General features: G+C 39.8%; 1 protein-coding gene across 2 annotated transcripts in view; it reads right to left on the reverse strand.

The window, feature by feature from the left end:
• myt1la (myelin transcription factor 1-like, a) overlaps positions 1 to 23,605 on the reverse strand; it is an 88,425-nt gene that overhangs the window by 9,245 nt on the left and 55,575 nt on the right. Inside the window, exons 10-18 of one of the 2 annotated variants that reach the window (XM_039599391.1) lie at positions 21,788 to 21,878; positions 16,818 to 16,928; positions 15,666 to 15,889; positions 13,876 to 14,159; positions 11,218 to 11,442; positions 5,060 to 5,184; positions 2,319 to 2,387; positions 1,868 to 1,930; positions 1,666 to 1,749 (exon numbers count right to left, since the gene is read on the reverse strand). In XM_039599391.1, coding sequence (XP_039455325.1) covers positions 1,666 to 1,749; positions 1,868 to 1,930; positions 2,319 to 2,387; positions 5,060 to 5,184; positions 11,218 to 11,442; positions 13,876 to 14,159; positions 15,666 to 15,889; positions 16,818 to 16,928; positions 21,788 to 21,878 — 1,276 coding nt within the window. Of the gene's footprint in view, positions 1 to 1,665; positions 1,750 to 1,867; positions 1,931 to 2,318; positions 2,388 to 5,059; positions 5,212 to 11,217; positions 11,467 to 13,875; positions 14,160 to 15,665; positions 15,890 to 16,817; positions 16,929 to 21,787; positions 21,879 to 23,605 lie in introns of both variants that reach the window. The other variant, XM_039599392.1, reaches the window with a different exon arrangement.

The following is a 23,605-nucleotide window of genomic DNA, read 5'->3' on the forward strand; positions in this document are numbered from 1 at the left end:
TGCTTTAGAAATTGTCCACAGCACTCCGTAGGACTCTTGATGAAGTGGGGAGGACATTGAGTCACGACTCACTTCCTCATCTACAATCCTCCCCCACCCTTCCAAGGCCTCAAGGCCACAGCAGCGTAACGATGAGCAAGACAAACGCCTATCACCTCCTCAGCTTCCAGACACTCGGCTCTGCCTCCTGCATCCCAAAACGCCCTTCGCTGTGACATTTGGGCTGATTAGAATGAGCCGAGCGTCCACGGGCCGCTCCCCAGCCGAGCTCAGGTTAAGCTTAATTATGATTCTACTGTTAATGATGATGGTGGATGGAACAGAGGCGGCGGCGGCAGCTGGCTACAGACTGACACCAGCTGAACTTTAGATTATTCACAAGGTCGTATTGGCTTAGCATTATGGCTCTGCTTTAACACAAATGTCAAAGGCTCACTAGCGCTAACCTTTATTGGACTTGGTCTGCTGGGAGCCGGAGGTGGAGTGCAGCGCTGACCGCGGCTCCCCGCTTTTGCAATATTCTTCGCAAAAGTTAGAAAGGTCAGTCTACATAGGCAGCATTTTAAGAGAGAGATGATGGATGAACCTGTCATTAACAAAGTGCTTTGACCTTGATGCAAAAAAATGCATAATAAAGGCACCTGGAATGTGCTTTTAAGAGGCAACGAAACAAGCCAGTCCTTCCTCCTTGCTGATGATTTGAAAAGTTTAACTGATGCACATTCTCTCTTTTCTCTAGAAAAGTTGTACTTCAGTGCATCGTCTGTCAAAAGATGAGAATCCTGTCCTACCTGTTTAAAATATACGGCAACATTTTAACCTGTTATTTTAATTCTATAATAATATATCTATAATATCTATTCTAACATCTCTTAGCATGTGCGGCAATCCTCCACAACACCTCCGAAGTCCCCAGATTCCAATCCCACCGACCTCACCAACAAACCTGCACAACCCAAAGAATGCCCCCCTCAGAGTCTGACATCACTAAATGTTTTGTTCTCTCTGACTTATTGTATTTTTTGGCAAGTTGTTGTTTCAAAGATTTATTCTCTTAAAATCCAATATCTGCCTTAAAATAATTATTTTACATTCAAGAGAGGAACATAAAGATTTAAAGGAGGATTTTTAAAGATGACCAAAAGTTTGGGGGTTTCTTTGCTGACGAGCATGAATAAAACCAACAGCAACAAAAAAACTTTTAAGAGAAACTAGAATTTGCTTTTCTAAAGCGCTGTTATTGTTCTATAAGCTTTAATATAGTGGTAGGATCCAAAAACAGGACACCTAAGCCCTGTATTTGTGGACCTTACATAAAATCTATGAACAACATCTCATTTACTGGTCTGAAATCTGTTTTTCTTTACTTGTTCTTTGCTTTGTCTCAGACAGTTTAACAACACCAGGGATAAGGCTGATAGAATATGGAAAAAACTGTTTCATACACCATAGGACATTATTTAAGGAGTGCATTAACTTTACATGAATGCACAACCTTGAATATAGTCAGATCTTTAAATGTCTCAATGACAGAGCTTTGATAGTTTTTTGAGTGGCACTGTCTTTGCCCCTGATATTGCTCGGGTTTACTTTTAATCTTGGACCTGACACTTCCCAATATTCTCAACATTAAGGCTTTGACATATCTCCAAAATATCTCCTTACTTGATTGGCTCCTGATCGTCTTTGTCCTCTTTGCTGTGGAGGATTTTTATGCCACTTTTCTTGGCTCGTGGACAACCGGACAGACTGCAGAACAGAACATTATTTAAAACATGTGCGTTCAGTGAAGCATGGTTTACTGTCGCTGTTTGTTTGTCTGTGATTTCATGCACAGAGTTGTATATTATACTCTTTACGAATATACCTCCTGTGGGAGGCGTAGTTTCCAGTGATGTGTCCAGATCCGTCACAGCCAGGCGTTGGACACCTGAGGAGTAAATACGAGATCAAACAACTGTATTATTACATAATGGTTCCTGTGTCGACAAACAAAAGTAAGGCTACATCCACAAGTATGTTTTCTTTTTCCGTGAATGTCTGACATCAGACACTCAGAGTTCTCACAAATCAATTACAGTAACACATTAGAGTGGTACCCAAAGCATCATAGACAGGAAGAAATGGTTTTAGGAAAACTGATCACGGATGAACCAGAGGAGAGCGGGCTCTAAATCCAACCATAGTAAAAGTTACACACTTTAAAATGAAAGGACACTGAATGGACAGCAGTCGGTATTTTTAATATTCTTTCCTTCCCACACTTTCCACTCTGCTGAGAACAACACACCAGTGATACACTGATCCTGTTGACTCACTTGAGTTCTTGTGAGTTAGTGGTCATCATCCCGCGGATGTTCTTGTCGGCCAGCTGACAGCTTGACAACCTGCAGGAGGAGAAGAGCCACTATTACTTTAACACCACCGACAGTTTTACAAACATGCTCTCATCCCAGGGTGACACATAATGTGGTTTTCTCCGATGACGGCCGTGTCTCACCATTACACACAAGGGTTATTTTTCCTTTTTTTTAGCACCGGTGCCTTGTTGGACTGGCTGCAGGAACATTGGCCACTGTGAGATAAAGATCCTGTTTTACAGACCTACAAGCTGGTGGTGCTGGCGAAACTCATCACCAGCATTGTGGCAGCACTGCGCCACTCACGCCATGTGTTGTTAATGTTTGTCTTGTTCTGTATTTTGTGTTTTGTCCTGCTTATTGTTTGTGATTTCCTCTGGTTGCTCCACTAAATCTGGGGTCTCTTCCTGTTAAAGGGGAGTTCTTCCTCACTACTGTTGCCAAGTAGTCGCTTACAGGAGATTGACTGCTGAGCTTCCCACTATACTCTAAGACCTTTACCTGGATAAATGAACTCAATAAGCCAAAGGCTTACTAGCCAGGATACCAAGATTTGCGCTTCCTTTAGAACTTTGAGTTTTACAGTTTGTTTCATTTCTAACTCATTAGTTGGGTTTAAGTTCAACTATTTGGTTACAAAAACAGCACACAAAAGCACAAGAAAAAGGACTTGGATACGATAAACACCCTTCTTCCCAAAGACCAAACACCTTCCGCTAAAGAAGTTTGATTACAAGGAACAAGAAGAAAGGGCATCATTTGTGGTGTATCTCTAAATTAGAATCCTCCACCACCTCACGAACCTCCCGTTGGAATTTCATTCATGTTTGGAAAACAACAGCCTTACGGTCAGTGTACAAAACACTGCAGCCAACATACACGTCATAGATAGAAGTCCTCTTTCTTGATGGTGTTATGTTAACTGATGGCTGATTAATTTTTTTGAAGTAACTGGTTTAGGAAAAAGATTGGGATTTGGGACAAAACACTATTCTTCACACCAAACATGATGAGTCAGGAGTAACAGCCAAAATGTGCCAAAAAATTCTGAATGAAAGTAATCTGATTACATGTAGTTTTATACTATGGGTTAAGCTGTTCAGTCTTTTGAAGATGCCAGTGTTCACATTTTGGACGGGAAGCCAGATGGTTTGAAAGCAGGGTAAAAGAGACCGTCGATGTCCACTGTGAATGTCCATCACTGAAGAGAGGAGGTGGCTTACAACACAGACTGTCTGCTACCTACAGTGGAGTCTTAAGATCCCTTCCCAGGTGTCAGGTGACCTCTATAGGTCACATGGTAGAATAAGGTTAGGTCTCAAAGTAGTTTCACCCTAAACCCTTTATAGTAATGACCCATGCCGTTTTTCACACCTTGGCTCATCTGCTCACACAGACGATTAATTACGGATCAACAACCACCTCTTAAGGGACAATCCCCACTATATTTTAAATACCTGGGACTCTTAACTTAAAGAAGTCCAATCACTTCCGTCCAAGCTCCTTAGACTCTGATGACAAAGAATCTTTTTTTGAGTGTACCATATTTCCACATTTTACAATCCAAAGTGTGGAAATACTAAAATCTCTATGAGAATTACATTTTTTCTTTAAAATGTTTGAATTGAAAGAAACTTGAAGTTGCTGAAACAGGTCAAATAACATCTAAGCAGAAGTAAAATGTAAACTTCGCAGCGCAGAAGTGATAAGCCTCTGTAAGGGAATGATTAGGCTAAACACGCATAACAGAGATTTCCTCTGTCCTCACATGAATCCTGCTTCACTCATGCAAAAAATTCACAGCCTGAAGTCTTAGTTATTTTGTTTGTTGGTTGTTATGCAGTCTTCAAAGTAATTAACCAGATCAATTAAGGGAAACTGCTCTGGGATGATTTTGATGTCTGACCCTCCGATAACTCAGACGCCTGCCTCATAGTCAAGAGTTTCAGATTTTATTTGCTCGCACGAGCGCCCGTGACACAAGCTGATGAAAGTAAAAACAATTTGGCCAGTTGCCCAAACCCCAAAGAAAAGGCTCGATCAGGACACATGCTGTGCATAGCAAAGAAGTGATCCCCCATAAGGCTCAAAGTAAGCTCCTCCACAGTTAGCTGTTTATATCACACACATCTTCTGATATGTGTGCGCTGTGAAGTGTCTGCACTTATTGAGCTACAGTGAGGGGAAAAAGCAATAAATCAATAAAAAATGATGAGAACTATTTTTTTTTCTTTTGGCCTGTGAATTTCTGTCATTACTCATCCTGAGCTGTTAGCATTTGTCTTATTGGCTCTTCAGCAGCTGGCGACAGAAGATGGTGCGAACGCCTGTGTCACATCTGATGACGCCTCTCAACGAGATCAGAAACACCATCGAGACTAAAACGTGCACTAATGTGCCGATCTCCCTTTCTAAATTTACAAGGTTGCTAATTAGTTTCTTTCCCGCTTCCGACTCGTCCTGTTTGTCTTTGCTGTCTGCTGATGTTTCGGGGTTATGTCTATATCTATGTACTTTTGTAAGACTGCTGCACCATCAATTTAATGAGACAGGAAAGTGAAGTGACATATAGCGCATAGTGAACTTCAGCTGCCTTTGACTGAGGGTTTCTCGCCATCCTTTGACCTGAACGTGGGAGTGTTTGGCTCAGAGGCTGCTGGGCAACAGCGTGCAGCAGTCGGATTAGAGGTACGACTTACGTGATGAGCTCCTTCTTGCTCTCCTTGCAGGGTAGGTATTTGTGGTGTTTGGGGCTAGGCATGGTCACCTCGGCTGGGTAGTGCTGCTCGTCCAGCAGCTCCTGGAAGGGATCCAGCTCGTCGCTCTGGTGTAAGGACGAGAAATAAGCCGACTACAGCGCGTCACTAAAAGCTCATCGTTTACAAATTTACACAAACTTCACAACACATTCCCATTTCAAACACAGGAGACAACAAGGTTATGTGAAAACAGCATGCATTATCAGGTAATCTTAGGTTTTCCTTAGTCAAAGATAATGTTATCCTCAGTGAAACAGTGGTTAAATTTCCTGTAACATTAATTAGACATTCCTCATGTCTGAAGACACTGCTATGATATATTAAATTAATTTGTGTTCCATAACAACTTTAAAAGTAATTCAAATAAATTAAAAAGTCAGAATCAAAAGAACATTTTAATTTACCGAAATAAAAAATAATTACAGATGCAAACGAAGAGGGTTATATGTAAAGAAATAACATTAAAAAGTCAGACATTAAGTTTGTGAATTTAATATCAGAATGTATAAAAAGCTTTTATGTCATCTCACAGAATATGTGCTATTGTCATTCATATGTGTAAGCTTCCTGCCGTAAGTAAGAATATTACCCTCCACTGTAGTTCAGCTGATTTTAACCCACAACAGGGCTTCATCTCATATTATGTTGAAAATTCAATATGTCACAAAGTGAAAACATTTTAGGCATTATCCAAAATGTTACAATCAAAAAGTTTTTAAAGGCTAACTTATAAAAATGTGCAGATTACAACATGTACAAATGTTGTGTGTTATATATAAAACAGTTAAAACCAGGATTAGGAGAGAAAAAAATGACTAGGAACCATTCTCACATTAGTTACACACAACACATTTATCTCAAAAATTCAGAAGTAAACCTGATTCATTCTACATGAGTTGAATAAAATATGGAGTGTTTCCCTACATTAAGTTTAAAAAATGTTCTATAATCCTCGAGAATGTATTTGGTATATAGATCTTTGCTTATAAATCTAAAAAAGTGCATTATAATCAGTGTTTTAGAAAACATTTGACCTGTTTTTAGAACCTCATAAACCTGAATCAGCCTAGTGTGTCAGTGCCCGGAGAGCTACGAAGCATAAGGTCTAAAAAAATACATTTAGGCTGTTTACATATAAACAGCCTAAATGTACCTCCAGGTTTGTTATATAGTTGTGCTTTATGTATATATATTGTGTTTTTTTCTCTGTGTGGTGGAATACTTTTAAACATATTGATATAAATTTAATTTTAAGAAAAAAATTATAAACATACCAGGGAATTATTGTGGACATAAATCGAGTGCTTTGGCATTTATGTGTATACGAATAACTAATAAGAAGAGCCTGATTTATAGCGTTTAAGTCCCTTTTTAATGTAGCTGTATGAGTCATATCGATTTAGTGTCCCTGAAGTTCTGGTCATAATGAGCAGATCTGTACTGGTTGCCAGATCATTTCCAGATAAATGTGTTCCCAGCACAGGTGTCGGAGGCGTGTCTCTCTGCTTGTTAACCAGGTCAAGCTTCTTTCTGCAGCAGTTGGTGAACAAAAAGCTTTTGTGGCTCTAAGAACACTGCAGTCTGCTCTGCAGTCCACACATCACACCTCCTCAGTCGGGAGCAGAAATCGTTGTGGACTGTCTGGAGAAAATCCCATCAGACGCCTCGCTCTGGGCTCCGGCCTCCTCTGCAATGTCGTGCTTCATTAACAAACGCAATTACTCTCCTGATTAAAACCTTTCACTCCAGCGCTCTAAATCCAACGAGGCAAATGTAGCAATTTGCTGCATGGGTTGCTCTGTGTGATATCAGATCTGTGAGGATTTAAAGCGTGCCGATGATCTATCGTGTTTTACTTATGTATTAGTGCTGTAATTCAGTATTTTAATGCATCGTGTGCGAGCTCCTGAAGCGTTCATTTAGTCTGAACGATGCAGTGCTGCCTCTGGCCACATGGGAGCGCACTGAGCCTTCCGGAGAGCCTGTCGGCATCCACCCTATCAGCCAGGGTTATTTATCAAACTGCACAGAGAAATTTGAACTTGCATGAGATAAAAATGGAAATTCTTGACTTTTACTCCCCAGAAACTTTAGATTAAAACCCATTTATCAAACTTATTTTGTCTCTGTTCACTTAGATCTTAGATTAGTGTTGCAGTGCACCGACAACGTGGATGGACTGTAACGGCTGTGATGAATAGCTGTAACCCTATTTATGCTTGTATTGTATCACAACTTTTTGTTCTAAAAGACTAAAGCCGATTGATCCTTTTGTTCCGTGCCACATTGTAAGATTTTCTCTGATCTATCGCATCTCCGCAGCACGAACGACTTCCCTTTTATGTATGTAATATAAAGTTAATTTCACAGTAGTTTATTAAAGACTGGTAACACAATAACAACAATCTTCATAAATGGAGAGTGGATTATTAATTAAACTTTACAGGTTTTTACAGCCAACAAAAAAATCCAATGCAGTAGCAGAGCTGCGTGTGAGCCTGAAATTATTTTATAAGGATTACCTGTTATGTAAAGGGGTGAAAGAAGAAGTAAAAGTCATATTCCTATTGAAGTCGTATTTTACTCCATATTTGATACAGATTTTTATTAGATATTGAGATATTTAACATATCTAATGTTATAGATATTGGATTATATATTAGATGCTGACTTGCTTAGAATAGTCAGATCTTGCTTTTTTATTTACTTATTTTTAGGAGACCACACAAAGGAGCTGGATAAAAAAAAAGAAGTACATTTTCAAAATAAAAGACCCAGTTTCTGCTGACCAAGCAGTAACCTCCAGAGCTGAAAAACGAAGCCAGTGCAGAGGCACCAAAACTGCAGTTCCTCTAATGGCCACTTGAGGCTGACTCTGAAAGCGTATCATTCCCCAGACTCGCATGTTTACCAACTTTACAGCAGAAATAAGTATCTTTCCCCCTCTTTTTTTTTTTTTTTAATTTAATTCATCCAACTATATAATGGAGTTAGGGGCGTGGCCATCTTCAGTAACAGGTGCTCTGACACAGCTGCCAGGCCAAAACTCAGATCAATAAATTGGACTTCTCTGCCATGTTTAACAATAAAGTAAATTTTGTTTCTAAATAACATTTAAAAAAATGTGTTTTATTTTGAAAGTTTAACTTATTCTTTATCCCGTTCTTGTGTCTGATTTTCTGTCCTCCTCATCTGCTCTTTGCATGTCAAAGATTCACCAAAATAGACACATTATTATAAGAACGGCAACACAAACAACATTTGATGCCCCGAGAATTACGAATGAAACTTTTATCACCAAAAATAATATTTTAAAAAATTGATGCATTGTGCAATATCTATTTAAAAAAAATAATAACTAAATAATTACTTATTAATGTTTTATTAACGATTACAGTTTATATGTGATGGTTACTATAAAGTGTTATTTAAAGGCTTAAAAAAAGACAGCTCAACAGTTTAAATTACTTATGCTTTGGCAGAATAACATCACTGAGGTAACTCAGCAGCTAACAGCAATAAAGCTCTGTTTCTTTGTTTTCACTCATACACTTCGCTGTAAGTCTCTTGTGTGAGACATGGCGTTTCTTCTTTTATATGATTTTGCAATCTCTCTCTTCAGCGGTCTTTCTTTATTATTCTTTTGTTGAACTGTTTCTGTTTGGTGGCTCCAGGGTGAGGGGAAAACAGGAGGAACTGAGCGGCGATGTACAATTTTGGCAAGCACCATCGTTCTGTGCCATTTCAATGCCTTGGGTTGGTGAAGAAGTGCATGCAAACATAATAAACCCTTCCAAACTCACAAAATTTCCTCTTGCGTATGTAAAGTGATGCAAAAATTATGCGTAACAACCGGCAACCAGAAGTACGCCCTCGCAAAAAATAAGCCCAGAACTTCTCTATGGCCCTTTCTGCTTTGCACCGCAGAATAAGGATTCCCTTTTAACAGCTTATAAACCCCGATCATCTTCTAATCTATGCACGAACACATAATATAAACTCTGGGTTCCTTAAATCTCTCAATTTCATGCTTGAAATTATCCTTACTTTGCACGATTAGGGCCCTAAATAAATCTTAAATCAAGTGCTTAAAACCCTTAATCATAACTGTAAGGGCAGAGAGTGCAGCAAGAGCAACATTTAGAGCTTTAGCGTGGCCTAAAAAATATTTAACTTCCACCTCTTTGGGTTACTTATTCAAAGCACTTGTCACCTTAATCCTAAAATAAAAAATTCAAGGTGTCTCTGCCCCCATATCATTAAATATTTTAAGTTTTAATCAAGCATACTGTAGTACAGAAATTACTCTCTACATTAGTTTGTGTCAGTGTAAATATTAATCTGCTCCCTGCTGAGCTAAGTTTGAATATAAACTACTTAAAGTGGTGCAGAACCTCCTGTAAGGACGCAGTACTAAACACACCAAACTCTAGTCTTCTTTGCTGCATTTAAATCAGTAATTTTAATGTGTTCAGATTTCAAATATTTAGTGTAGATGCTGCTAATGGGATCAGTGATTCTGAAAAGTATTTTGCAGAACTTCACATAACACTTATTTTGACAGCCAGCAAATTCCTCATAACTGGTTTATAATTTCCGATGAAGGCTCTTTGAACAAAGTATAAATACAAAATACAAATAAATCTAATTGTTTATTTCCTACAAGTCACGTAAATTTAAATGAGTTGCTTCAGTAATTTAGTCTGTAAGTCAGTGCACAGCAGGTCAGCTCAATATCTACAACAAGCTTACAAAGTTTTAACAAAGGCTGAATTTGTTCCTTATTTTCTGTCATATACATACTGCCAAAGTGTTGAATGCCCATTTTAAACATGGCCAAAGTTTGAAATGATGAGGTCAGTGTATGTGCAAGTAGTCCCTTTGAGCTGAAAGCTCAGGATTTCGACTGCTCTAAACACCCAGTTTCAAACTTTTTTTTTCTACTCTTGGCTCTGTATGATGTTATTGGGAGGGGGTATCCGTATATGGTCATCTAATGGCAAAGGCGCACTAGTAAACCTCCTTGTGTTTGTAAGTATTTCTTCGCCACAGCTACTACAGAGCCTCAGGGTGTTGCACACTCAACCTCTAGGTGACCACTTTCGACTGCAAGCAGATGTCACAGATGCAGTATCGTTTAATCACCATACTACACTGTGTCACTATTTGTAGAGGAATATCTGAATTTGCATCCACCCATCGATTTTATTCCACTATTCCACCTCGGGGAAGGCTAGGGGAAGGAGCTAAACACACTTTTTTCATAGAGGCTATGAAAAAAAGCTAGAAAAAGGCTGTAAGGCTCATTTTGATCTGTGACTTATGCAAAGCTACTCTAAAAAGTAAAATAATAAAAAGCATCAAGTTGTAAAAGGGCATCAAAGTCTATTTAAAGATATCAGTGAATCAGGAGACCTTTTGTGAGGAAACACTAACAGAAAATAAACTCAACAGTGTCAGGACTTTTTAACCGCCCTATAATAAAAAGTCAGTATTCATAGGAAACTTTCAGATAACTACAAAAACACCTTCCACCAAGGCCCATGACCTATTTTAATGAAATACCTTTAGATGTGCTTTGTCAGTGCTCTTCTTTTCAACCAAGTTTCTTGAAATTTCATTTGGCAGATTTTGAAAAACCTTGCAGGCAGACAAACAGCACCAAAAACACACATTCGAACAGTACTGCAAAAAAAAACATTTTAGATTGAACGCATACCAAAAAAAAAAATAATAATAATGATCATTTCTGGAAACATTGTCATCACAGAAATGTATTCTAACTATGAACATTTAGGTGTTAATGTGCTTTTATATTATATTTATATTATATTGTGTTGTATTAAATATTATATTTTATATTATAGTAGTTTTATAATATGTGCAAACTGGGAATTCTGAGGTTTTGTTCATAACATCCAAATGATAAGCTCTAGAAGTAAAAGTATGATGTCAGAGTTAAACTTTGTTGTTTGTATGTATAATAATGTATTCATTAACTATATAAACTGTAATAACAGCATGTTGTATTTAACCTCATTCTCATAATGCTCATCCTAAGCTCTGTAAGTGCTGCACAGTGTAGACCTTCCCGTTACCTCTTTGTGGTCCTGCTCGTCTCCCAGACGTTTGATCTTGTTGCAGTCAACGGGCAGGTCCCAGCAGTCGGTGTCGCTCAGCTGGTAGCAGCGGCTGCTGAGCAGAGCCTGCCGCTGGGGAGACATCGGCTGCAGGGGGGTTAACACCGTCCCGCTGCCCTCAGGGCCACCTGGCTGACCAGCCACATCCACCGCCCCGCTGTCATCCAGATCGCCAACCGGACTCTGAAGAGCAAAGGAATCTGAATACTGGTGAGGTATTCAGAGGGCTTATTTTTTTATGTGTTTATTGTTGCTTTTTTTTTCAAAAAGTTTATTTTATCATTTCTAACAAGCTCTCAGGAGGTTACAGGCTAGTATACACATAGTCTCGGTCACAGAGGTTTTAAATGTTTTTAGTCTTCAGGTCATTCAAAAAGCTGCTGCCAAACCAGACGACCTGTGTATATCCTTCTCCATACTACACTCCTGCTCCACTGGCATCCAGTTACATTTCCTTTAGACTTGCAGGTGATGCTTAAATGTGACTCATGTCACTGTGCAAACCTCTGCTTTTCTACTACTTTTGATTTGTTTCTTTTTTTGCACCTTTACTTTTACTATCACTGCACTCTAACTGTTATCTTACTATATGCTACCCTAAATGATTTTATTCTATTTGTATCAACAGTAATGCCCATAATTATTCGTACTCCTGTGGAAAAACTATCTTTTACATGAAAGCTCAGCTGGTGAAATTTTGCCTTTATTCAGTTTATTGTAGTTGTGATAGAATGTTCCAGATGCATGTTGATTTTACACAATGGGCATAACAATAAAAATACTAATACTTATAATAATTTGTACATGTTGTAAATGGTAAAAGGCCTGTATTTATATAGCGCTTTAATAGTCCCTAAGGACCCCAAAGTGCTTTACATATCCAGTCATCCACCCATTCACACACTGGTGACGGCAAGCTACATTGTAGCCACAGCCACCCTGGGGCGCACTGACAGAGGCGAGGCTGCCGGACACTGGCGCCACCGGGCCCTCTGACCACCACCAGTAGGCAACGGGTGAAGCGTCTTGCCCAAGGACACAACGACTGAGACTGTCCAAGCCGGGGCTCGAACCGGCAACCTTCCGATTACAAGGCGAACTCCCAACTCTTGAGCCACGATCGCCCCAAAAATGTCCAAAATTATTCATACTCTTCACCTGCCGGTATTGGGATTATTGTTTCTTTACAGTGTAGGTATTTTAGGTATTTTCAGCAATGTTAGGCAAGAAATCCATGTCGATTTCTAGAAAAGTCCAGAAGCCGAGAAGCTGAGGGGAGTTGGTAAAAATGCTGCCAGTTCATGGTCAGCACTAGAATGTGCTATGAGTAAGAACTAAGTGAGGAGCTCCGGTCGCGTATTTTGATTGTTGTCAAGGATGCCATGGGCTACAAAGCCATTTCCAAATGATTCCAGGTCCCTGTACCCACAGAGCATTATTAACAAGAACAAGATAATCCACACAGTCAAGAACCTGAAGACAAAGCCCAAAGTTACACGCCATCTGGGAAGAAGTGTGTTATGGTCAGCAGTAACCCACAAATCACAACTAAGACTATTCTACAAAATCTGAGCAACACCAGAACACAGATTTCAAGAAGATACAGCAGCAAACACTATCCAAGGGGGCTTTTCATGGACAGTCCTCCAACACAGGCAAACACAAGCTCATCTAGTTTCTGTAGCTCCGTGACAGAGCTACGATTTTGGTTGTCAGTGTTATGGTCAGATGGGAACTCTTCAGGCACAGAGATGTGGCTTTTGTTTGGCGAAAGAATGTGAAACATTCACCCAGAAAACACGGTCTCACTGGTCAAACACTGAGGCAGGAACATCACGGTCTGGGGTCACTTTTCCACAGATGGACCCAGATGAACCTTTTAAAAGTTGAAGGAATCATTAAACTGGACCGGCATTCATCCAGCATTCTTGGGCAGCAATGGACCGTCTAACCAGATTACAGTCCAAAAACATATGGCTAAATTAGTCAAGGAGCAATTTGCGGACAACAATCTGAATATTTTGGAGTGGCCAAGCCAGCGCACTGACCTGAACCCGGTTAAAATTTCTGGAGAGAACTAAAGACCAAGATCATGGCAAAGAAACCCTCAAACCTTGAGGACCTGGAGAAGTTCACTAAGGAGGATTGGGCCGAAATCCTTGTGGAGATGTGCAGAAACATATTCAACTGCATAAAGTGCTTGGAGGCTGTAGCTACAAATAAAGGCATTTATACCACTGGCTACAGAGAAAGAGTATGAATAATTCTGGACATGAGATTTTTTTTGGAAATCAGTCAAATATAATCATACAAATTGTTAAAAATATCGAACATCAATTTGAATGTTCTTCTTATAGCCTCATGTCACCTTTTTTATGAAATGGTACGAGAATAAATTTGATCTGTCAATAATATAACTTAAAACCCCAAAATTCGTCACGGGTATGAACAATTTTAGGCATAATTACATTTAGATATGTCTTCCTAATGCTCCTCTCTGAGTTGCGCTCTCTAGACAAAGCTGCCTTGTCTTATTTTTCCCCACTCCTGCCATTGTTTAAGAATGTGATGTAATAAGGCAGGCATCCCATTTTTACTTGCACCGCCTCAGATTACCTGTGTCAGCAGGTCCTGGGGTTTCCCTCCCAGAGCGTGCGGGAGCTCCCGGCACCGTGTCGACAAGTTAAGGATGGCCGTGGCCGCCATGTGGGCCGCCTCCATGTCGTGGGTGTAGTCGAAGCTACTCTTACTGCAGGTGCTGCTGGCGCTGCTTCCACCTCCACCGCCTCCCCCTCCTCCTCCACCTCCTCCTCCTCCACAGCTCAGGCTGCTGCTGCTGCTGGGAGCGTAGCTGCTGGTCGTACTGCTGGCTGGGCTGGACGTCTTACAGTAGCGCTTAGCTGCAGGGGTGCACACAAGTATGGCTGGTTTGTTAGGCTGATGCTGGCTTTTGGCCAAGCTGTTCAGCAGATGGGTTTTTTGCACGGGGTTTAAAATTGCAGAGGGATCCTCTAGCTTTTAAGAATATGCAATAAAAAAAGACAGATTGGTGGGGGGAAAGAGCGAGAGAAACAGATTGAAATTTAAGGCTTTCTAGGATTAAGTGGGGAAACAATGAATTGACCAGAACAAGAATCCACTCCAAACTAAAATTCAAACAAGCTCAGTGCTTGAGATTGATGAAGTTGTTCAACTTTTTTGGTCACTTTGCCAAAATCAGAGCTCGTAAATCAAGATAACATATCTTAAGTCTGTTCCTGCCTCAGCACTGAATTGAAAATGCTTTGGAGTGGATGTCTACATCTGATTCTTATTTGGAACAAATTCTAAGAACTGCAGCATTTCCTTCTTTGTGATTAACATTTGCTGTCCCCAGCTGTCCAAGAAAGTAACTGACCTTTTTTTTTTTTTTTTTTTTAAAGTAACTACTTACAATATTTGTATCTTCAGTACGTAAAAATGGACCCACAGGAACAATAAGGAAAGTATTTAGAGGCCATTTTTGGTCTGTTTAAAGGATTTGCTGCCAGCTAGAAAACATATATGAACACCAGCCTTATGCGTTAAATAGGGAGACATAGAGTCATTCAACATAAGACAGAGAAACAGATGTTTGGGCAAAGCCAGAGAAAGACGCTGCGTGATGGTGAATCCGGCCTCGGCAGGCTGGAACGATGCTGATGGAGGGAAGAATGGTGGAAAGGAGGGAGGCAGGGAGGGAGTCGTGACAGAGGGGAGCTCAGACACCTCGTCTAAAAATCTCCCTCCTGCCTGCTTCTCACTAATGGCTCCCAGCCAAAGAAACAGGGCTCGCCTCCATTATCTCTCTCCTGTTTCACAATCCCTCCATCTGTACCTCCTCCCTCCCTCCCTCCCTCCCTCCCTCCATCCCTCCATCCTCTGCTCAGAGGAGGCAGGCTCTTAGCTTGGCATTTCCATAACTCTGCTCCAGCCATGTGGAGAGGCCGAAAACATCAGTGTTTTTAGCTCTACAACAAAGAGAAGACAAGCAGCACAGAGCATGTGTCGTTGTGCACGTTATAATGCTTTTAACATCGGATGCAAAATGTTCTCCTCAGAACAGGAAAATGAATAGTAATCCCTAAGAGTGGGATCTGGAAGGTTTCTTTTTCCTTTCAAACAAACAAAAAAACAAAGGAATCACAATAAGCCTGACCATGGTTTCTAAGGTGATTTTTGAATTTACCTATAATTACATTTTTAGACACATGGATCCATCATTAACTCAAATAAATATTTCCAATATTCTTCAAAAGGTAAGAAGAACATCAGACCCCGTGCAACCAAAAGATACAAATCACCAATCAAAATATACAATAAATTGTTGTCACATGATCTAAATGTGGGACCTATGATTTGCAATGGTGTATGTTAATTCTTCTCACCATCGTATCCCTTCGGGGAGGTGTCTCGCCCGTGGTGGTGGGACTTGGTTGTCAGACCTCTCTTTCCGTAGCTGCCGTGTTGGGCATCATAGCCGCCATAGTCATAGCTGGTCTTGGAGTATTTCTCCAGCTCCTTCGCCAAGTTGGATCGTGGCGTGCTGGTGGGAACATTGTTTTTGTAGCCATACTCAGGAATCTCCAGCTGCTTCACAAAACACATTGGTCTGAAAGGCAGCCAGAGGGTAAATAAGGCTGGGATCGAACTTCACTGCACCATTTAGCATCCCTACTTCGGATTAAAAAGTGGATTTTTTTTTTTAATATTTTGTTTTGTTTTTTCAAAGAACCAATATCCCTAAAAAAAGTGACTTGTTCGAATGGTAATTAGTGAAAGAAGATGGTGAGTTTCTCTTATGTGGAAGAATATTTAATCCCAGCTTTTTATTTATTTGCTAACTGACATCCTTTCAGCTTTCAGTACATTCTGTTTAAGAAAGGCAACATATATTCCCAGATTGCCTTACAACTCAGAAGTATACCAGGAAATTGTTACACCATTTGGCATCATCAAATAGAAAACAATGAAGGTTTTCTTTGTTATGGAATATTTTGCGAGTCTCAAGCTTAAAGACACTATTAAGGTTGCCCCAATCATTTAAGGTGGTGCGAGATGCCCTCCATCAAAATAAGTGCAAACTTTTAGTGTAGATTTAATATGCAGAGATAAATAAAATCACAAAATACACTAAATCAAGCTGCCATAGATTTGATTTAAGAGTGTTACAACAACTAATAAAAAATTTTGTTTGTGTTTGCTAATTATTCACAGGATATTTTTGGATTCCGGAATTCCCAGCATATCTGAACTAGTCGCACATGTGGTTGAATGTGCTAGTGACCTAAACTGCACCTAGATATAAGGAGGATTACTAGTTGTTCTGCATCCCCAGTTCCTTATGTCTGATATGATCTGGAGCTGTATGTGTGGGAATTTCATTGCACCATTCAACATCCCCAATTTAAGAAAAAGCAAAGGAAAAACAACTGCTTCCATAACATACCATATTCAGAGTTCAGTGAGCTATTCGGCATCCCTTGCTAACCTATCAGAATTCAAAATATGCTGCTTTACTGTACTGAAGTGGGCGGTACCTGAGGACACGGTCTGACGCCTGATTGGTCTTACTGCCGCTGTCAGTTGAGTGAGTCTTCTCGTGGACCTTCGCCATCTTCTCTGCAGCAGCGATGGGACAGCCGGACAGACTGAAGGATTAGGGAGGGGGGAGACAGCACACGGCCTGGTTACACACTGTACCAACACACGCACACACACATGCAGCATCTGGCTCTCAATGAAGAGCAGTTCAGCTGTCAGTACCAGCAGTTCAAAATGAATTATGGATTTAAAAATGGCCTACTTTGTGTTGACTTTATGACTTGCTTTCCAGATGACAAACTGGTTTACCAGTTGACTTTCTGTGTGACTTTTTTCTAAATAGGTATTGCTTAAATTTACAGACAGACATGTTTGTGACTCCTCCCATATAAGAGCAGGCCTCTTGCCTGTGGTTGTGCTGTTAGTACCTTTTAAAATAAGTTGTAGTTTGAAAATTGCAAGAAAATAAATTTTCCTGTTTTATTGGGCTGTTAATTAGCACTAGCTATGACCGGGTATCTTTGTCTATGCATTCTTTGATGTCCTAGCAGTCTACTCTCTCGCTCCAAAAACATCAACATAGTGATGGCCAAAACACTAATGTGAGGCTAGTAAAAGTGGAGACTAGAAACTAAGTGAGGGTATGAAAATGACCAGGTGACAGCATTTTTTATCTCTTTATTGTCCTCCCATTTCACATATTTGACTGGATCAAATTTACAAAAGTGACTAAACAACTAATAATCAAAGATGATTAGCTGACAGAACAGCAGCTCAGATTTGGCATATTTTTCCTTCACACGATCACCGGCAAAACCTCTAACCTGCATACTTTATGTGTGTTTATTAAGTTATGGTGGTGAGGAAAATTACTATTTGATCCCTTGCTGAATTTTAAAGTTTGCTCACTTACAAAGAAATTAACTGTTTATATTCCTGTGGTAGTTTCATTTTAATGGAGATAGACAGAATATCAAAAATACAGAAAAAAACATTTCATAAAAGTTATGAATTGATTTGCATGCAAAGCTCCAAACTGAGCGTAACTGATGATATTTCTTTCATGAACCAATTCAAACTTCCTCGCAGCCTTAATAACATGTTCCATATGTGCCAGAATCTTTGTCTTTATTTCACTGGTCACTCTACATCAGGCTCTTTAGAGTTTAAGATAAGATAAGATAAAATAATCTAACCTTTATTAGTCCCACACGTGGGAAATTTGTTTTGTTACAGTTTTTGTATCTGGATCTGGATCTACTCCCGTGACTCTTTATACAGCAACTGAATACTTGCTTGAATAAGTTACTAAATTATTAGTTCTTAGCGGATGCCTCTTTACTAACAACACACACACACAGTTTTCTCCAGTTATTCGGGAGAGTTTGTGGTTATCTGTCCCACAAGACACTTCCACTTAACAAAACTGTCACTTCACACCAACTCCCAGTGATAAGTGTTAAAAGGTAACACCTTCTCCCTTTTTAATCATTAAATTTGTTTTTCATCCCTAACCAAGTGTAACCTCACAGGAAGCAGAAACACAAATCTAATCCTGCTCATCAGCCGCTGCAGTGATTGACTGATTGTGTGATAGATTAGATTACATTCATTAAGCAGCTGCTTTTGGTCTTCTGAGAAAAATAATTAAATTTTATCAACAATCATAACAATCAAATTTCTTTAAAAACAAATTAAAATTGCAATAAACAGAAGAAAATTTGTGATGTTGGACCGAAAATTCCATCCTGTGTACTTCTGAGATGTACCAGTCATTAAAATGTGTGACTTGCTGACCCTCATGTGGTGCAAACAGGGGTAAAGGAGAAGCTGATTGGCTGGGGATGTGGCTTCTCCCTCCTGCCACTTTGGGCTTTTCCTAATTGCTTCATACCCACAGAGGCTATGAAACGTCGTTAGTACACACGCACGCGCGCACACACACACACACACACACACACACACACACACTTGTTTTAAAGCATGGCAGGGCTACTGTGTGAGTAGTGTGTGACAGATCAGCACGGCAGTGCCCGCTACTGCTGCTGCTATGAAGGCGTTTCCATGGTGACTGCCAGACATGAAAGCTGGTGGCTAACAGTAGCTAAGCTAGCTAGCTAGTGCTTTGTTTCCTTTCCCAGTGGAGCTGTGCTACATAACACACCCTGCAGCCACGTCTGAGTGTGTGTGTGTGTATTCTGTCTGCCAGCACACGTGTGCTGCTGTCTGTGAGCTAATTTGTAAGTGTCTGACTGTGTGTGTGTGTGTGTGTGTGTGTGTGTGAATGAAACAGTGTGTCATCTAAAGCTCTACGTATGTGTGAGCAAATCACTTTACATAATTCAAAAATATGTATCTGTGTGTGTGTGTGTGTGTGTGTGTGTGTGCATATGTGTGCTGCCTGCACTTCATGCTCTGCTGTGCCTGTTAAACAGCTGAACCGCTGATGTGATGCAGGTTCTCCTTCTCCAGTCCCTTCTCCACAATTCCACCTAAACCGGAATACATTACAACATTTTGCATGCTGCTGAAAGAAAATTTGACTTTTTTTGGTGCCAGAGTTGAGTTAAAAGCCAAAACTGTTTTGGCAAACTGTTCTTGTTTAGAGAAAAACTCCCACAGTGGCAGGTAAAACACACAAAAACTAATTGTGATTTCACATTCTACAATTATTTTGAGCACTAATTTATATTTCTGAAGTTTTAAGGACAAAGCAATAACCAACCAGAAGCATCCAGAAATGAGAAATGAAACCACCTTGCCAAAAAGCTGCAGTTCCCCTAATGGCCACTTGAGGCTGCCCCCCAAAATTAGTTCAATCCCCATAACCTCCCATGTTAAAATGTCCATGTTTACAGGCAGCTACAAAAACTGGGTTTGTTCTTTCTAGCATTTTTCTCCCTTTAAATCAACTCTACAAAGGTTGAATCTTTTAATGTTTTTTTTAACACTTAAAGTTTTGTCTTATTTTGGATGTTTCTGCCCTGAGCGACAGGTAAGTACTCACTCAACTGGACCTCATGATGATGCTTGTGCTGTTAGTGCTTTCTGAAGCATTTATAACACATGACAAATAATATAACCCACTAACAATTAGATAATAAGAAACACTTCAAAAACTTTGTGAGAGACGTTCTTTAATTTTAATAGTCTGCAACTGAAGATATCTGTGTCTCCAGCCTTTGGATGCACCTGATCAAGTCTGGAGTAATACTGAAAAACGGAACTCCTGGTCAACAATATTATCATCGTCATCATCATCGTCATCATCATCATCATCATCACCGTAACTAAATATAATCAAATGTAAATTCTGCTTTACTAAATCTCCTCCATTATATTAAAATAAATAAAAAAATATTAAATTCCATATTCAGGTTTCTAAAATGGGTGAAAAAAGCCTAAGCCAGGAATTTGCTATACTTATAAATACAATTTATTATAGCCCTTTGCTTTCTGAGTGTAGCATCAAGACCAAGAATGTGTTCGTTTAGTTATTTTGATTTGTAATTCATTAATTTTTATGTGTTTCATTTACTTTTTTATACATTTGGGGCATACATGTTGCAAACAGAGTTAATAATCCCTTTAGGAGGTGTAATTCTGGACTGTACTGTACTAAAGTACTTTTGTACTTTCTTCCATTCTTTATAAATAAAGTTGTTAATATTAAAGTCTAGAAGAAGAATTATAAGGACTCTGAGGACCAAGCTAGCTAATAACAAAGTCTCAGTTCAATTTTATTTATATAGCACCAAACAGTCAACAACAGCCACCCAACAGCTTGAAAGAGTCAGCAAAGCCCCAGAATAGCACTTTATAAACAAGTGGGTGATGTCACAGGAGCTCTGTCCATCTTTTATATACAGACTACAGGTGAAATTGAGCAGCATGTGCATTAACACAGTTTTTAATCCTGGATTTTCAACACATTTTTGTGTTTCATAATGTGCGTCCAAAACCTGAAATACTTATTTATAACTTGAGTTTCACTTGCACTCCAGCATTTAGGACTTTGATACTTCCATCCATCTGTTAGCTACATCTTCTTACCCTGTAGTGAGTTGTGTGGGTGGTGGAGCCAAAATCAGCTTATACTAGGAGAGGGGTGGGGTGACCCAGTCAATCAGAGAGCTATTTTTAATAACCGCACAGACAACCAATCAGACTCACATTCACGCCTAGGGGTGATTTAGAGTTACCAGTCATCATAACTTCCAAGTTTTTGGACTATGTGAACCACACAGAGGGAACACTGAAGTTTATTTACTTAGATTATGTTATCTATACTTTTTTTCTTCATACTGAGGAGTAAAGTTGCACATACTTGTGTTTTTATTCACTTATATACTTACTTTTTATAAGTAATGAACACTTCTGCAGAGGCAATTTAGTGTTGTGACTATTTTTTAGCTTATGCTGTGGTTAGACTTTGATTCTTAGTTTCCAGTATTTCTGTTAGGGTTTAGCTAACAGCAGGGGTCCATGACCAAACCCCCTGTAGCGATTAATGATGCCCAGTCTGTGGACTTGTTCAGAAATGGTGGTCAAATGCTGATAAAACCAATGTTTCTGTGAGTGTGTGGTGTATGGGGTACAGTAATGTAATGTAAAAACTTCATGTTTTTAACTTTCCAAAGAATTAAGGCCATTCATATCATACCATTAACTATAAGTTATCAGTTCCTACTTAAATCCCTGTTTCTTTGTAAATGTTTCTTACGTATTGCACACTAACAAATGATAATAATAAACAAAAATAAAAATAAGTAATACTTCATGTTATGAGTTTTCAGAATCCTTTCAGCCAAAGCAAACATATCAGAGTTTATGGTGTACGGGACCTAAGCATCAGCAAGTAGCTTGACTGGAGATGTGCTCCTGAAACCACACACACACTGACGATATCTGTACGATGGAGGTGTGGATCAGCTGATAGCGGCCCGGCTAAAGGCCACTCACTCACCTGCGATGCGAGTTCCTGTTGCTATTGACATGACCCCGTCCAGAGCAGCCAGGAGTAGGGCACTTTAAAACATTTTCATACATGGCAAGGACTTTGACAGAGAGGAAAAGGTGAGAAAGACAGCCAGGGTTAGGAGCAGACAGGAGAGTTAACGGGTGTTCAGCTCGACGGTTAGGCATGCACAGATTACAGCTGCACGACTGATGCGACAGTGGGCAAGAAACTTCACAAAACGGGCACGAACGCTAAGACAAAGTGCGTCAACAGCAGGAAGTCGTCAGTTCTCCTCTTTGTTTGCCTTGTAGCCACCTCAGATTCAGCTGTGCTTCATGTTTTGCATCGGTTTAAGAAACATGCCTCCTCATGGGGCTTATTTTGTCACAAAAATCATTAAAGATTAAGGTAAATGTGTTGTGTTTTTTGCCTTTTTCCCCACTAACTTTCCTCTAAACTGCTCTCCGTTTGTCGTTATGATTGCCCCAAGTATTCCCTTCCTACTGAAGAAACACAGCTCTCATTTGCCTTTTGATCACTGCGGTCATGTCATGAAATTTCATGAGTTGAGACTGTCCTGGATGCAGTAGTTCGTCATGCACTGTTAAGGACGGATGATGACTCCGCAGGAGGAAGAGGAATGTGTCTAGTAATAAATGAAGGTTTAAAATTCTGTTTCAGATCGTTTTTTTTAAATATGTATAATCTTCATATACAGTTTCTAGATATTACCTGTATGTCTGAATATCTTTCTGTATTCTCCATGCAGGTATTTCTTTTTGTCATTTTTACCTTATTGCATACAGAAGATAAGCTCTATATAAAAAAGGATGTGAAGTCTCATTTGGGAGGTTCAGGCTGAATTTTTTTGCTGCATTTTTCTTTTTGTTTTATATATCAGACTGACTTACAAATCACAAAATAGGCAGAATGATAAAACGGGGCATGATTTACAGAAGGGCTCACTTGTGACTGACAGATCAAATACGGTCCTCTCTCACCGTGTCTGGTCTCAAAACAACACGATGCTAAAAGCCAAAATGTTCAGCGCAAGGCTTCTGAACAGGCCTCGTTCACAGAGGACAAGAGACTGCTTGGCAACCACCTGCCAACCACCGGTCGCTAGGGACAAATGAGTATTCTGATTGGCTCAGTCGCTGTCAGTGGTTCCTGCTAGTCACTGTGAAACTGACTGCTGAGGCCCAGTCATGCAGGCCTAGAAAATGTGTATTCCCCTACCGGTTGACGAGTGGCTGGTCAAGATAGCTGGATGTCGCTGGGTGAAATTTGTTACAAAGAGGTATAAGGTGCCACACTGAAAACCTTTTGATTGCCAATTTATCTGCAAGCCTTCCCCAACTAATCGCTAAATGTTGGGAAATTGTAAAAAACTGTGATTAAAACTGGAAACAGAGAACATCCACCTTCAGAGCAAAAGTTGCACATTGTGAAATGTGTTGATTTCAGCAGTAAGGCATGAAATGGTCTTTGTCTCCAGTTTGCATCACACATTTTTGAGTTTCAGTTTTGAGTGTTTGCAGACTTGGCATCTTTCATTCAAACTGTGGGTGAATGTGGTACTCTGCAAATAGCCAAAGCAAGAAGGTTTTTGGTGCAGCACCTTCTTTGCATCCTTTTTACTTAGCTACAGCCTGCAAACTCCAGCATCCACTTCCCAAACAGCTTTGGGAATATCCTTTTTTTTTTCTCTTAGTGACCGTTAGGTACTAGAGGGTCACTGACCAGTCTCTAGGCATGCATCACTGATGACTAACAAACTGTTGATGTCTTATCGACCTTTTATACAGTCTATGTGTTCAATTG

The sequence above is a fragment of the Oreochromis aureus genome, linkage group 15 (assembly GCF_013358895.1).
Source record: "Oreochromis aureus strain Israel breed Guangdong linkage group 15, ZZ_aureus, whole genome shotgun sequence".
NCBI lineage: Eukaryota > Metazoa > Chordata > Actinopteri > Cichliformes > Cichlidae > Oreochromis > Oreochromis aureus.